Source organism: Ruditapes philippinarum, unplaced genomic scaffold (assembly GCF_026571515.1).
Source record: "Ruditapes philippinarum isolate M1 unplaced genomic scaffold, ASM2657151v2 ctg6897_1_1_1_1, whole genome shotgun sequence".
Classification (NCBI taxonomy): domain Eukaryota; kingdom Metazoa; phylum Mollusca; class Bivalvia; order Venerida; family Veneridae; genus Ruditapes; species Ruditapes philippinarum.
Genome location: NW_026861600.1, coordinates 1 through 13,165, shown reverse-complemented (window position 1 = coordinate 13,165; position 13,165 = coordinate 1). Strand labels below are relative to the sequence as shown.

Here is a 13,165-nt window from a genome sequence, read left to right as displayed (position 1 = left end):
TCATTATATTTTATTCGGGTTCATGTTTTCTCGCCTATATACATGTATATAGAAAACATGTATAAAACCTAAGCCGTGCGGTTACATAAGTGTGCGGTAATACCAAAAAGATTAGTTCCTGCTACTTCACAAGTAAAGGGTAATTCAAAGATAGTATTATTGAGGCGTATATCATATTATTTGACAGAAGAAGACAAAACGTCGAAAGCTAAAGGAAAGCAAATCTTGTTGCGTTAAGATTAATATCAATGGTCGTGATGACTTATTCAAATGAAAAATATCTACCAATAGTTGAATAACTGTGACTCTTTATTTTTCAGGAAATTTTCAACTAGAATTGATTCAAGAAAGTTGAACCAACCATCCATGGTCTCTTGGCTAGACATCCGTGTTCTTAATTTATTAAGATTTTCAGGCGTTCTTTCAGTATGCATAGGATGACGCTTCAAGAGTGTCCTGAACCATTAAGTTCAGCATTGGCTGTTTACCGTCCTAAACATTAAATTCAAATATAAAACTGATATTTTTTTCAATTTATATAACCCTAAAATACTCTTTAAATTCTTTATGGAAATGTAAGAAAGAGAGAGATAATGTTAAATGACTAGTTTCTTTCTACATGTATAAAGTAACTTAATCGTATCGGGGTACTAATTTAGGCTACCTTTACGTTCGAGAATTTCTCGGACGTAGCACCTTATCATCGTCCTTAAAATTGTCATAGGAAACCCTTGATAAGCCATGTACTGTATAAAAGACACCAATGCTTGTAAGAAGGCGAGGCATTTTTTCATGTTTACATAGAAATTACGTTACTTGTAAGTCGACATTTAGATATTTCAATAAAAAAAGTCATTATACTAGTATTTCTATTTGTAAATAAAGAAAAGCAACCCTTCTATTAAATATTAGGGAAAAAAGTGTGAATTATTTAAAAGATGTAGGGTATGATTAAGCAAGTTTTTATAGCTTATATATCATTTTGCAAAAGTTCGTCTGCTTCCTATGTTCTTAAAGTTGACCCCTTAAAACTTGCCCGGGCCTCAGTAAATATGTGCGCATGCGCATTGCATCAAAACAAAATTGAGACTGTCAAAGTGTGGACATTTTACGTACTTGGTATTTGGTAAAGGTAAGATATTTTCATTTATTCATCTCACTGATAATCATATTAATCAAAGTAATTAGATAAACTCGTAATAATTAATATATATATATATATAATTTACAACATTTACGACAGTAAATAAATATAAAATAATGTATAAAGTGGTCAGAAGAAAAAAAAATAATCAAGGCTGGGAATCAAAACTGCGTCGTATTCTACAAAATGTAAACAACCGCTGCCATCTTGGAACGAAATAGGTATATTTTTGTTTATTATACTTTTGTTGGAAATGACTGAAAACTAAATATATGTATTAACACGCTCCACTATTTTCCGCTTCGTTCGATATATGTTGCTTGCTCAACTGTTTTGTCAAATAAAAGTTATAGCGAACTTGCAAGTTTTGTGGATATGACGCAGTTTATAATGCAATGTTGCATTATCCATCGTTCCATCGTGTTTTTTTTATTCAAATAATTGTAAAATCGTTTCAGAGTTAACAATAAACTTTAAAATATAATTTTACATCATTTACTAAAAGCTTTTAAAATATGCCAGTAACATCACCCATGGGTTCTAGGAAAAACGGAAAAAGTAATAAAGTCCGGAAAAAAGTGTATCAAATGCAAAATACATTGAAACACGTGATCGTACACCCATATGACAACGTGTTCCAGTGTTGCCTTAGCTTGTAAACTTGTTCTCGTGAGTTCGAAATTAATGGGGTCGGTAACTTTTTTCAGTTTTGTGACACACATTTTCAATATTCCATGGTTACCTGGATGCTGTATCAATCCGGATTGACTTTTGTTTAAAAAAAGGAAGAATTACAAATTTCGAAATAAAGTCTCTCGTTATCGGAAGAGAGGAATGTGCAACTTGCAGCCTACCTTTGGTACCATGAACAACAATGTCCGACAATCCGTTATGTCTTTAACGCGCCGATTTTTTTGCATATATTTTATTATTTAATATATTATTATTTAAAACTTAAATCAGTATTTGAAATGAAGTATACTTCCTCTCTTAAATGAGCATTACATTTTAAAAACCATATTATAAATGGTTAAACTATACTATTTTGTTGCAAGTAAGGTATGCATTTTATTCAGTCATTTCAGCGCCGTGGAACTTTATTGCTCATTTTGTCGTATTGCATTTCTTTATCGTCGATGAGAACAGACGGAAAAAAATCTGAAAATTAATTTGATATGTACAATACAGTATCATTCTTCTCCAAAATAAACTTTAAATGTTCAAAATCGTGTACTACAAATTATTTTGTAAAGTAGGTGTCCGGTTTGCAATTAAAGTCGGGGTAAGACTAATTTAAGTCAGAATATCGCGTTGAGTTTGTCATGGCTTCTTCACGGTGCATATCCATATCGGTACCCTCTTTGCGAAATCTGCTCAAACGGTACCCTCTTTGAACATGCACAGGTCATTCTCTGCTAAAAACAAACCAGCGATGGATAACAATCCAGTAAAATTTTATTGCAATAAGGAAAGGATGTATGACACGTAGAAAACATGTATACCACGGAACATTTGTCATGTGCCCGTTTTTCATGTACTGCAACTTCACAATAAGCTACAAAAATCGACATGTCTTGCCTCGCCCATCACCTCGACATATTTTTTGGGCTGCAATGAACCTGTGGCTTGATTATATATGCATCATACATATTTAATATGTTCATTTACATATCATCTTCGGACAAATGACAGTATATTGTCAAAAATAAATGTAAAATTCATAAAACACCCTACTTTCGGTTTTGCAGCGGCACGGGCTACCTCTCTTCATTTGCATTTCAATTCTCATTTTTTAACACAGAGGTACCCTCAAGGCACAACATATGCTTTAATTTGCGTTTATCGTTAAGTATGTAATATTTCTTACTTTTATGTGGCCGAGTGGTTAAAGTCGCTGACTTGAGATCACAGGTCCCTCACCGCTGTAGGTTCGATCCTCACTCGGGTCGAAATCTTTCATGTGAGGAAGCCATCCAGCTGGCTAACGGAAGGTCGGAGGTTCTACCCAGGTGCCCGCTCGTGCCTGAAATAATGCCCGGAGGGGGCACCTGGGGTCAACCTCTACCAGTAAAGCTGGGGAAAAATCGACAAAAAATCTCGGCGGGACGCTCTAGGATGGCCCGACTTGAGTGTACGGTCGTCCATATGGGCTTTCCGGCGGCGACCTTAAATAAACGCATAAAAAAATTACTACTTTGATCACAACATATAGGATCTTTAAAGCGGCTTGAATCCAGATTCATGCTTATTTTCATCAAAATTTTGAAAATGTACTTAAATGTGTAATTTTGTGAAGTAACCTTTATCTTAAAACCTTTTACTTTTCCTAACATCTTAGCTCATTTTTGTCAAGATTTATTTTATTGATATATTTTGATTCATCTGGAGGCATGTAGCTTTAACTGCACATATTTTACCGGTTTATAACGCAAACATTTTAAACTGTACCGTATACTTGATGAATGAACACATAATTAAATCTGTGATTATTTTATAATAGTTGCTCTTGTTCCAATAAGAAATTAAAGAACCTGCATGTTGTTTACATGAAATGTAAATTCGGTAGTGTCTTTACAAATATTGCTTTTTGGAACTTACATTATTGATAAATCTTCATTCGAGCATTATATTTATGGTTACATGATTAACATGAAAAGTTAAATTCGGTAATATATTCATTAACTAAAAAAATAAATACTGTTTTTTGGAAATATTGATATATTTGAGCTGCGCCATGACAAAATCAACATAGTGTGTTTGCGACCAGCATGGATACAGACCAGCCTGCGCATTCGTGCAGTCTGATCAGGATCCATGCTGTTCGCTTACCAACTCTACTACAAGTAGAGAAACTGATAGCGAACAGCATGGATCCTGATCAGACTGCACGGATGCGCAGGCTGGTCTGGATCCATGCTGGTCGCAAACGCACTATGTTGGTTTTGTCGTGACGCGGCTAATTTTAATTTGAGCATCATATTTATTATATAAAACCATAAAGAATGTGTTACAAGATCTTTAATTATCAAACCATTTTTTAATCAACGGGTTAAGTAAATTGCTAAACTCTTAATATATTTTGACGTTATACTTTAGATTCTGAGATCTTTTGGGTTTTTTTTATGCCCCAGGCATTAATTGAACAGTCTGGTATGTCAATCTGTCGGTCCGTTCCTAGCTAAACACGGAGATTTGGAATTTTCTAAAGTTCTTACTGTACCAATGGCTTCAAATTTTACACACTTATCAATACAAAGAACATGATCTGAGCAAGTTACATAATTATGGCGTCTGTTTTTTCTAAGTTATTGCCTTTTTCGGCACTTTGAAAATGGTTATGGAAAACATAAACCAGCAAGTTGGATATATCTTAAGTTCTGTTTATACTAATTGTTTCATAATTTCCACTCTAACTTATCAATATATTAAAGTACATGTTATTGCTTAATTATTTAACAGTGCCATCCATTTTCCCAGTTTTTTTCCCTTTTTATCACTTTGAAAATCGGACCTTGTTTCTCCTTAAAAACACATTCATTTAATGATACTTTCAATATTTGGTAGAGAACCTCAAACTTAGTGTGGGTTAAGGGGTCTAGGTCACGCGCATTGTTGTAAAAAATGAATTAAACATTTTTGCTCATACACCCTATTTTTTTAAATTGATGTGTTGAATACGGACATGACTTGGGAGGTTCTCTACCTTTGGGCCCAGTTAGGGGTTATTTGGGTCAAGGTTAAGGTCACCAATGTTGAAAATAGGTTTTTACAATTTTTTCCATTGACTGATGTCTTTAAAATTTTGGTAGGAACATAAAATTGAGAAATCTTCTTCTTTTGATGGCGAAAGAGGTCAGTTGGGTCAATGTCAACAGTACTAAAAAAAGATTTTTACATTTATTTGTCCATACAACCTTTATTTATTGATTGATGTCTTATATATTTGTCAGGAAGATAACTTGCAAGCTATTCTTCGTTTTGCTTGAGTTAGGGGTCAGTGGTTCAAGGGTGTTAAAATAAATTTCTACACATTTAAACAGCCTTTAATTTTGCCTGAGAACCTTTTTAGATTTGATAATAACATGCCTGGTTTTCTTCCTTTTTTATTAGGCCTAGCGAGGTTATGTATAAAAATTGTGAAGTTAAAATTGTAGTTGAAAAAAGTAATTGCTATACAGAGACATAGAAAATCAATGACTATAAATTGATTTGAACATTTTTGAAGAGGTTCATTACATGATGCCACACACAAAATATCTAAGCCTTAGGCCGTACACTTTCATAGAAGAAGATTTTTTAAAAGATTTTACAGTATGTACATTTAGAAAATCAATGATCCCTGGGGCAGCCAATTTTGACCCCAGGGCTATAATTTGAACGATATTTGTAGAGCTCTGCTGCACACTGTTTCATGCCAAATATCTAACCTCTAGCCTTTATCAATTTTGAAAGATTTTTTTTTTAATTTTTACTAAATACATTTAAGGAAAATCAATAACTCCCTGGGGCGAGGCCAGTTTTGACCCAAGGGCTATACTTTTAACAATTTTCATAGAGTTTTATTAGATGATGATAAACTCTAAATATTAAGGCTCTAGCCCTTGCACTTTCAGAGAGAAGATATTTTATTTTTTTACTAAATGTACATAATGAAAATCATTGTTTCTCGGGCTATAATGTGAATAATCTTAGTAGAGGTCCTCTTTACAATGTTTCATGCCGAAAATCAACCTCAAAACAGAAAAGATGACATTTCATACATTTAAGGAAAATCAATTACCCCCTTGGGCGATGCCAATTTTGACCAAAGGGCTATAGTTTATGTTCATGAAGTTGGCAGCCTAGCAGCCTAACAGCCTGAAGTTGGCAGCCTAGCAGCCTAGCAACCTGAAGTTTGCAGCCTGGCAGCCTAACAGCATAACAGCCTAAAGAAAACTAAGAATAGTACAAACATGAAATCGTCGGAAATACATTAGAAGCACTTCTTTAGATCATTCCACGCTTTTTTCAATATCGTGATCTTTATTTTTTAAGATGTTGAACTTTATCTTAACATAATTTTTTCATTCTGACGCTTCGAAATTTGTGTTAGTTAGCAGCCTAGCAGGATAGTACAAACATGAAAACCGTCGGAAATGAATCGGTAGCAAATACTTAGTCCATACAACGTCTTATTTCAGTATCGCGATCTTTATTTTTTTAAATATTGAACTGTTTTTTGTTTTTGTTTTTTTGACACTTCGAAATTTGTGAAGTTAGCAGCCTAACAGTCTAACAGCCTGGCAGCCTAACAGCCTAAAGAAAACTATGGATAATACAAACATGAAAACCGTCGGAAATGAATCGGTAGCACATACTTAGACCATTCCACGTTTTATTACAGTATCCGTTTGAATAAGTTCGAAAAAAGAAAAGATATCGACTTACTTATCTATATAGATACCATTGCACTTATCTAACTAGAATTATTTACATAAACCAGACCTTCAGAAGTTTTCCATAAAATAACATATGATAACAGCAACATAACATAACAACAGGTCAATTAACAGTTACTTATAAAGTATGGTGCAAATGAAAACGGTTTCAGTATTTATCGGTCAAACGGTAAAAGAATGCAGTGTTGAAATTCAGTGTTGTACGGTGCTCTAATATTCGAGTCAATAGGCCTTTTTACAACATATATTTCTTTAAATTTACAATAGAAACACACAATTTTGTGTGGAACTTGAATTTATGCCTAACCATAATGTATACACGAGCTCGTTAGGTCATAGAACAAATACATCGTCGTTTTAACACATGTTTTTGTGACAAATACGAGTTATGTTGAGGTAGACACGATCTTTTGTAAACACTATTTCTTCGAAGTATGTATTTTTTTGTGAATTGTGTTGTGCTAGATTAACGATAAATTGTTTCAAAAATTCGATGGAGTACTTAAACAATTGGAATAATATTGCAACGTCCAGCAGTAAGATATTTTGTAAGCTATTACCTGCAATTTGGCTATCCCGCCATTAATATTTTGTACAGAAATATACCAAAATATGTCCAATGAAAGTTCTGGTTGCTATGGCAACAAATAGACTGAAAAATATGGCAATTTTTACACATAAACTGGATCCAGTGTTAACGCAAAAAGTAATAGAAATATTTTTATGAAACTTGTAATATGTGTAGATGGCAGTCTGGAGATTATACACGTCTTTTTCTTTTCTTCCTATGTTGAAAATTCTGGTTGCTATGGCAACACATAGACTGAAAATATGGCAAATTTTACACATAAACTGAATCCAGTGATAACTCAAAAAGTACTGGAAATATTTTTATGAAATTTGACATTTGGGTAGATGGCAGTCTTGAGATTATGCATGTCTTATCTGTTCTTCCTATTTTGAAAAAATATTGGTTGCCTTGGCAACAAATAGGCTTAAAACATGGCAAATATAACAATATTTGTGATTAGTCAAAAAGAGCTGAAAATTTTTATGAAATTGCATCTTTAATTCCAGAGTTATCTCCTCTTTAAGAATTTTTGCTTTTTAAAATGTTATATTTTGGTAACAGGGATGTTTCAAATATTAACTTTAGAGTGTCCTTCAGTCCGTCTGTCTGTCTGTTCATAAAAACTTTTTCCTCTGATCACTTTTAAAGAACATTTCCAACAAATTTACTTAAAATAGAGAAAAATTTAAACATTTGTGAATGGCCAATGGCCCTTCAGAATGCTGATGGGGTTCTAACCGGTAGGGGACTTATGGATTGCTTGCAATACTATGATAATTGCTTGTTCAAACTGATAAACCCCACATGGAAAGATTGAAGTTCTTGGCAGACTATACCATCTAACAACATCGAGAAACAAAAGGAATAAAATATTTGTTAATGGGAATTTCTTATTGCATACTAATTTGATAAAGTTGCAAAAGTCATAACATAAATTTTCATGGTGTAGTTTTTGCAGGAACCCGGGTAATATTTCCATAATCTCTTCAGTCATGGTCTCCAATGTGCTTTTTTAAAACAATCTTTTGCGAAAGTTTGACTTCATATTCTTTTTCTTATCGGGTGCGTTAAGAATATCGTCCTGAAATACAGGGAGGCGATGATCCATTGGCGTACTGCTGATATCAGAAGACTTAGTTGGGCGCTCTCCAGTTGCTGCAGTATCTGCAGCTTTGCTAATTTCGCACGTTGCTTTGTGCTTTGGCTTGTTCAGACATAGGTTTGAACGTATTCTTTTTCTGAAACCAAACATTAATACATTGTATCAAAAATAAACAGTGCTAAAAAGAACAGAAAAATGCGGTGATTTTAAGGAGGAATAATGCGGTGCCCTAATCTTATGATTGACAAAATACACACGTGGAAACATAAAAATCATACCAAATATACAAAAAAACGGGTTATTTATGTATTGTAACTTGTTCATACGACAATAATGTACATATTTATATTGTATTTTGACCAGTTATGTGAACTGAACGGACTAGAAATACGTTATATTTCGTAATAAAAGCAAGATTTTTTTTCAGTATGCCCTAAATGGACTTAATTAATGAAGCATTTTGCATGTAGTAAAGATAAATAAGTTTCAAATTAAATGGCACATTCGATGAAAAAGAAAAAAATGATGATTTTACCTTGTTTTGAGCAAATTATCTGCTGTTTTCGTCTCGGTTACAGGCTTGTTGTCCATTTTGTACCATAGAAATATACGGTGTCTCGGACAGAAGTAAGATATTTTAACGTTGCGCGGAAAAGTTGTGGTAATCGCCCTATCACCGTGTATACGGTGTCACGGTCAGAAGTATGATATTTTGACGTCGCGCGGAAAAGTTTTGGTAGACGCCCTATCACCGTGGTATTGCGAAGTTGGGTATGTAATGCGATATAGTTTAAGCCGATCGATGATTTACGAAGATGATGGAGACTGTGGTTTCTTGCATAGCAAACTGGCGTTTTCGTGTGTTTTACCCATGCCGGGAATTTCATCTGGCATGGGGATTGCCAGATGAGTCGCGTGCTGTCAATCGCACGCTAAGCATGACATCATTTTCCAGTTATGAATGAAGTTGCAATTTCATACGCTGTTGTAAGAAAATAGGTACGGCTGTAATGATATCAATTTGCGTTGAAAACACACCGTATTACCGGCGGCAGTGATAGCAGATCACTGCAGTGATGGCAGATAGCTTAAATTTACCGCTCGGTACAGGTAGGTTATAAATTTGGTTGGTATTATTATATTACACAAATACGGCCCATTTCATTGCTATGAAACTTTTGTCCATTGACTGGAGATACTGTTAGTTAATTTTGGACTCGTTTTTCCTGTTTTAGACTATTTTGAGTAGGATAAAGTGACAGCTTCGGAAAAAGCCGTGAAAATCTCTTTTTTTATTTGTTCAAAATATCTCAAGTTTTAACTAAATGGCAGGATTTCGTGTTATTAATATAGACGTTCATCCATTGGGGTCACGCAAGCCAAATATCTATCCCGTGAGTCTTTTCTTAAAGTTTTACAGACGTTCCATCTGGTCCGGTTGAAGAAAAAAATGCTGCAGTTGTAGGCAGATACTTATTTTAAATTTTGCCGTCGATGGCAGAAATACCCTGAAAGTGGCTATCATTTGCGCCCTTTTAGTCGGAATTGAGACGTTAAACTATCATTTCTAATATTTTCTCAAGAAAGAAAAGAAATTAATGCTGTATGTGCATCGAAAAAGCTTTTTAGCAACACGCAGATACAGTGCAAAATGTGATGATTCAGTATGACCAAATTGCACTATAAATAGAGCAATTAAGATGTAGATATTCAGTTTTCTATATTCATGCATGTGTGCTTGATCTATTGTGTCTGTCAGTTACATGCTTACAATACCATATGTATCTTAAGTTTAGCAGCGCATAATTCACTGCCTTTTCAAGACATAGCATATTACAGCTATAACTTCAGTAAGTGTCTGTAAAAAAAAAGTTCAATATTTAAAAAAATAAAGATCGCGATACTGAAATAAGACGTTGAACTTTGGACTTAGTATTTGCTACCGATTCATTTCCGACGGTTTTCATGTTTGTACTATCCTTCTAGGCTGCTAACTTCACAAATTTCGAAGCGTCAGAATGAAAAAATTATGTTAAGATAAAGTTCAACATCTTAAAATAAAGATCACGATATTGAAAAAGGCGTGGAATGATCTTAAGAAGTGCTTCTAATGTATTTCCGACGATTTCATGTTTGTACTATTCTTAGCTTTCTTTAGGCTGTTAGGCTGCCAACTTCAGGTTGCTAGGCTGCCAACTTCAGGCTGTTAGGCTGCTAGGCTGCCAACTTCATGAACATAAACTATAGCCCTTTGGTCAAAATTGGCATCGCCCAAGGGGGTAATTGATTTTCCTTAAATGTATGAAATGTCATCTTTTCTGTTTTGAGGTTGATTTTCGGCATGAAACATTGTAAAGAGGACCTCTACTAAGATTATTCACATTATAGCCCGAGAAACAATGATTTTCATTATGTACATTTAGTAAAAAAATAAAATATCTTCTCTCTGAAAGTGCAAGCTTAGATGTTTTGTGTTTAGCATCATCTAATAAAACTATAAGAAAATTGTTAAAAGTATAGCCCTGGGGTCAAAACTGGCCTCGCCCCAGGGAGTTATTGATTTTCCTTAAATGTATTTAGTAAACCCTAAAAAAAAATCTCTCAAAATTGACAAAGGCTAGAGGTCGATATTTGGCATGAAACATTGTGCAGCAGAGCTCTACCAAGATCGTTCAAATTATAGCCCTGGGGTCAAAATTGGCTGCCCCAGGGATCATTAATTTTTTTATGTACATACTGTAAAAGTGTCAAAAAAAGTTCAATATTTAAACGAGTGAACGGGGAAACTTTGTTGAAAAGTGTTACTGATAAAAATCTAAGCCAGGGCATTTAGCATTTAGGTTCAACAAACACGTTCTTGCTTTTATCATATAGGTTGACACAAGACTATAAAAGTTAAAGTAAAAGCAGGAACTAGGACTTCATTGAAACTAAAAAAAAGTAACAAAAAAGAACACAAAGGCCACTAGCGAAAAGACAGTAGGGAATAAGAAAGCTACAGTAATAGTAGAAAAGACTCCGGGTAAAATGGCAGGGTTTCAACCATCTACAGGGAAGCTTCATTTGATGGGACTTCTGAATGACAAGACATGGAAAGATGCGCTGGCAACACGAGAATACTTTAATTTGGCGTCTTGTTTTAAATCTTTAGAAACAACTTTACAGAATGAGTATGACCAAGGCAAAGAGATATTTCCACCCAAAGAAGATATATTCAATGCTCTTAACCTCACACCTTTGGATAAGGTAATACTATTATTTTAGATCTTGTTTAGTCCCACCTTCATTCCAGCATATATTGGTAGATGTTTACATGTTCTCAAATATCATACATCCTTACATCATTACAGTGACATTAGTAAGTTCAATAAACTTCACATACTGTTATACCAAATGTCTGACATTTTTCATTTAATTTAAAGATTAAGCAATGCTAAAGTGAACACTGTTATAAAGAATTATTCCAATTGATGATGAAAATAACATATTTACTTCAAACTCCAAAAAAGAAAAACCTATTCGTAGATTATGTATTTTCTATGGTTGAACCTAAGAATATAAATATAATTTGATGATTATATAAACTTTATGTATCATGTGATTTACATGTACATTTTTCAGGTCAAAGTGGTTATTCTTGGACAGGATCCTTATCATGGCTACGGTGAGGTTGGTGCATTTTTATGCAATGATCTTTTACACATAATTGCATTATACATTTATATGGCTGTGTAAGGTTGTGCACTTTCTAATACATGTAGGTAGATAAATCTAATCTGTTAAACAGATGGTCAATGATTGAACCTTTTTGAAGTTTTTCGTGCCTGAAATGATATACATAATGACACTTTCTTTAGTTTTTCTTTGCTGCAATAAAATGGCGGTGTGTCTCACTGCTTTTGACTTAAGTGCGGCTGGATGTACCCCTAGAAATTTGCCTTCTCATCAATATGACCCTGACTTTAAAACTTTTGATGCAGACATTTTTATGACAAGGAGTCAGTTGTATGTGTTAAAACTATTTTTATCGGTTCGGTTTGTTCTTCTGTTGCAAGAAGACCTTATAGAGAAGTTATTATATACTGGGACAAATTCTTCAACAATATCTGTATATTCATGTTTCAGGCCATGGGCTTATCATTTTCCGTGCAAATAGGCACAGCTATCCCGCCATCTTTGAGGAACATGTATAACGAGTTGGAGAGAGACCCGAAAATTCCTGGATTTAAGAAACCTAACCATGGCTGCCTTGTGGATTGGGCAAAGGAGGGAGTGTTGTTGTTGAATACTGTACTTACTGTGGAGTGAGATTAATTTCTTACCTTTAAACAAAGTATATAAAATATCCCTGTCTCAAATGTTTCTGTAGGTTGGTGTTTCAACTTGCTTGCTTCTTTCTAAGATAATGCACGGAGGAGTAACTTACGGTAATCGTGATTTTTTATTTAGCCACGATGCACGATGGTACGATGGTGAAAACGCGATGACACGATGGTACTATGGTGAAAACATGATTGTACGATGATGAAAACGCGATGGTACGATGGTGAAATCGCGATGGCGCGATAGCACGATTGTGAAAACTTGATGTTTCACCATCGTACCATCGTTATTTCACCATCGTACCATCGCGTTTTCAACATTGTAACCATCGGGCCATCGTATTTTCATCATCGTACAATCGCGTTTGCCATCGCGCTTTCACTATCGTACTATCGCACTTTCACCATTGTACCATCACGTTTTCACCATCGGGTTTTCATTATCGTGCCATCGCGTTTTCAACATCGTACCATCGCGTTTTCACCATCGTGCCATAGTGTTTTCACCATTCTATCTGTCTCGGGAATTGCGCTCATATGCATGTGCCGTTAAATGACGCCAACGTATGCGTGACGTTAGAGTACTCA

At 34.5% G+C, this 13,165-nt stretch overlaps 1 protein-coding gene across 2 annotated transcripts; it reads left to right on the top strand.

The window, feature by feature from the left end:
* The first annotated feature begins 1,047 nt into the window (after nucleotides 1–1,047).
* LOC132716270 (uracil-DNA glycosylase-like) lies at nucleotides 1,048–13,075 on the top strand. 2 transcript variants are annotated; one of them, XM_060699503.1, is made up of 4 exons: nucleotides 1,048–1,132; nucleotides 11,130–11,501; nucleotides 11,877–11,924; nucleotides 12,381–13,075. In XM_060699503.1, exons 2-4 carry the CDS (start codon nucleotides 11,283–11,285, stop codon nucleotides 12,561–12,563), a joined length of 450 nt encoding a protein of 149 aa, XP_060555486.1. In that variant the 5' UTR covers nucleotides 1,048–1,132; nucleotides 11,130–11,282; the 3' UTR covers nucleotides 12,564–13,075. The 2 variants fall into 2 exon arrangements, with proteins under 2 accessions (XP_060555486.1, XP_060555487.1); XM_060699504.1 differs by lacking the exon at nucleotides 1,048–1,132 and adding an exon at nucleotides 1,154–1,365.
* The last annotated feature ends 90 nt before the right edge of the window (nucleotides 13,076–13,165 follow it).

Bases quoted from the DNA above. Each gene is read 5' to 3' on its own strand.
- LOC132716270 (XM_060699503.1), top strand. From the start codon at position 11,283: ATGGCAGGGTTTCAACCATCTACAGGGAAGCTTCATTTGATGGGACTT. The intron at 11,502-11,876 runs GTAATACTATTA...TACATTTTTCAG, and splicing joins ACCTCACACCTTTGGATAAG to GTCAAAGTGGTTATTCTTGG. The intron at 11,925-12,380 runs GTTGGTGCATTT...TTCATGTTTCAG, and splicing joins CTTATCATGGCTACGGTGAG to GCCATGGGCTTATCATTTTC.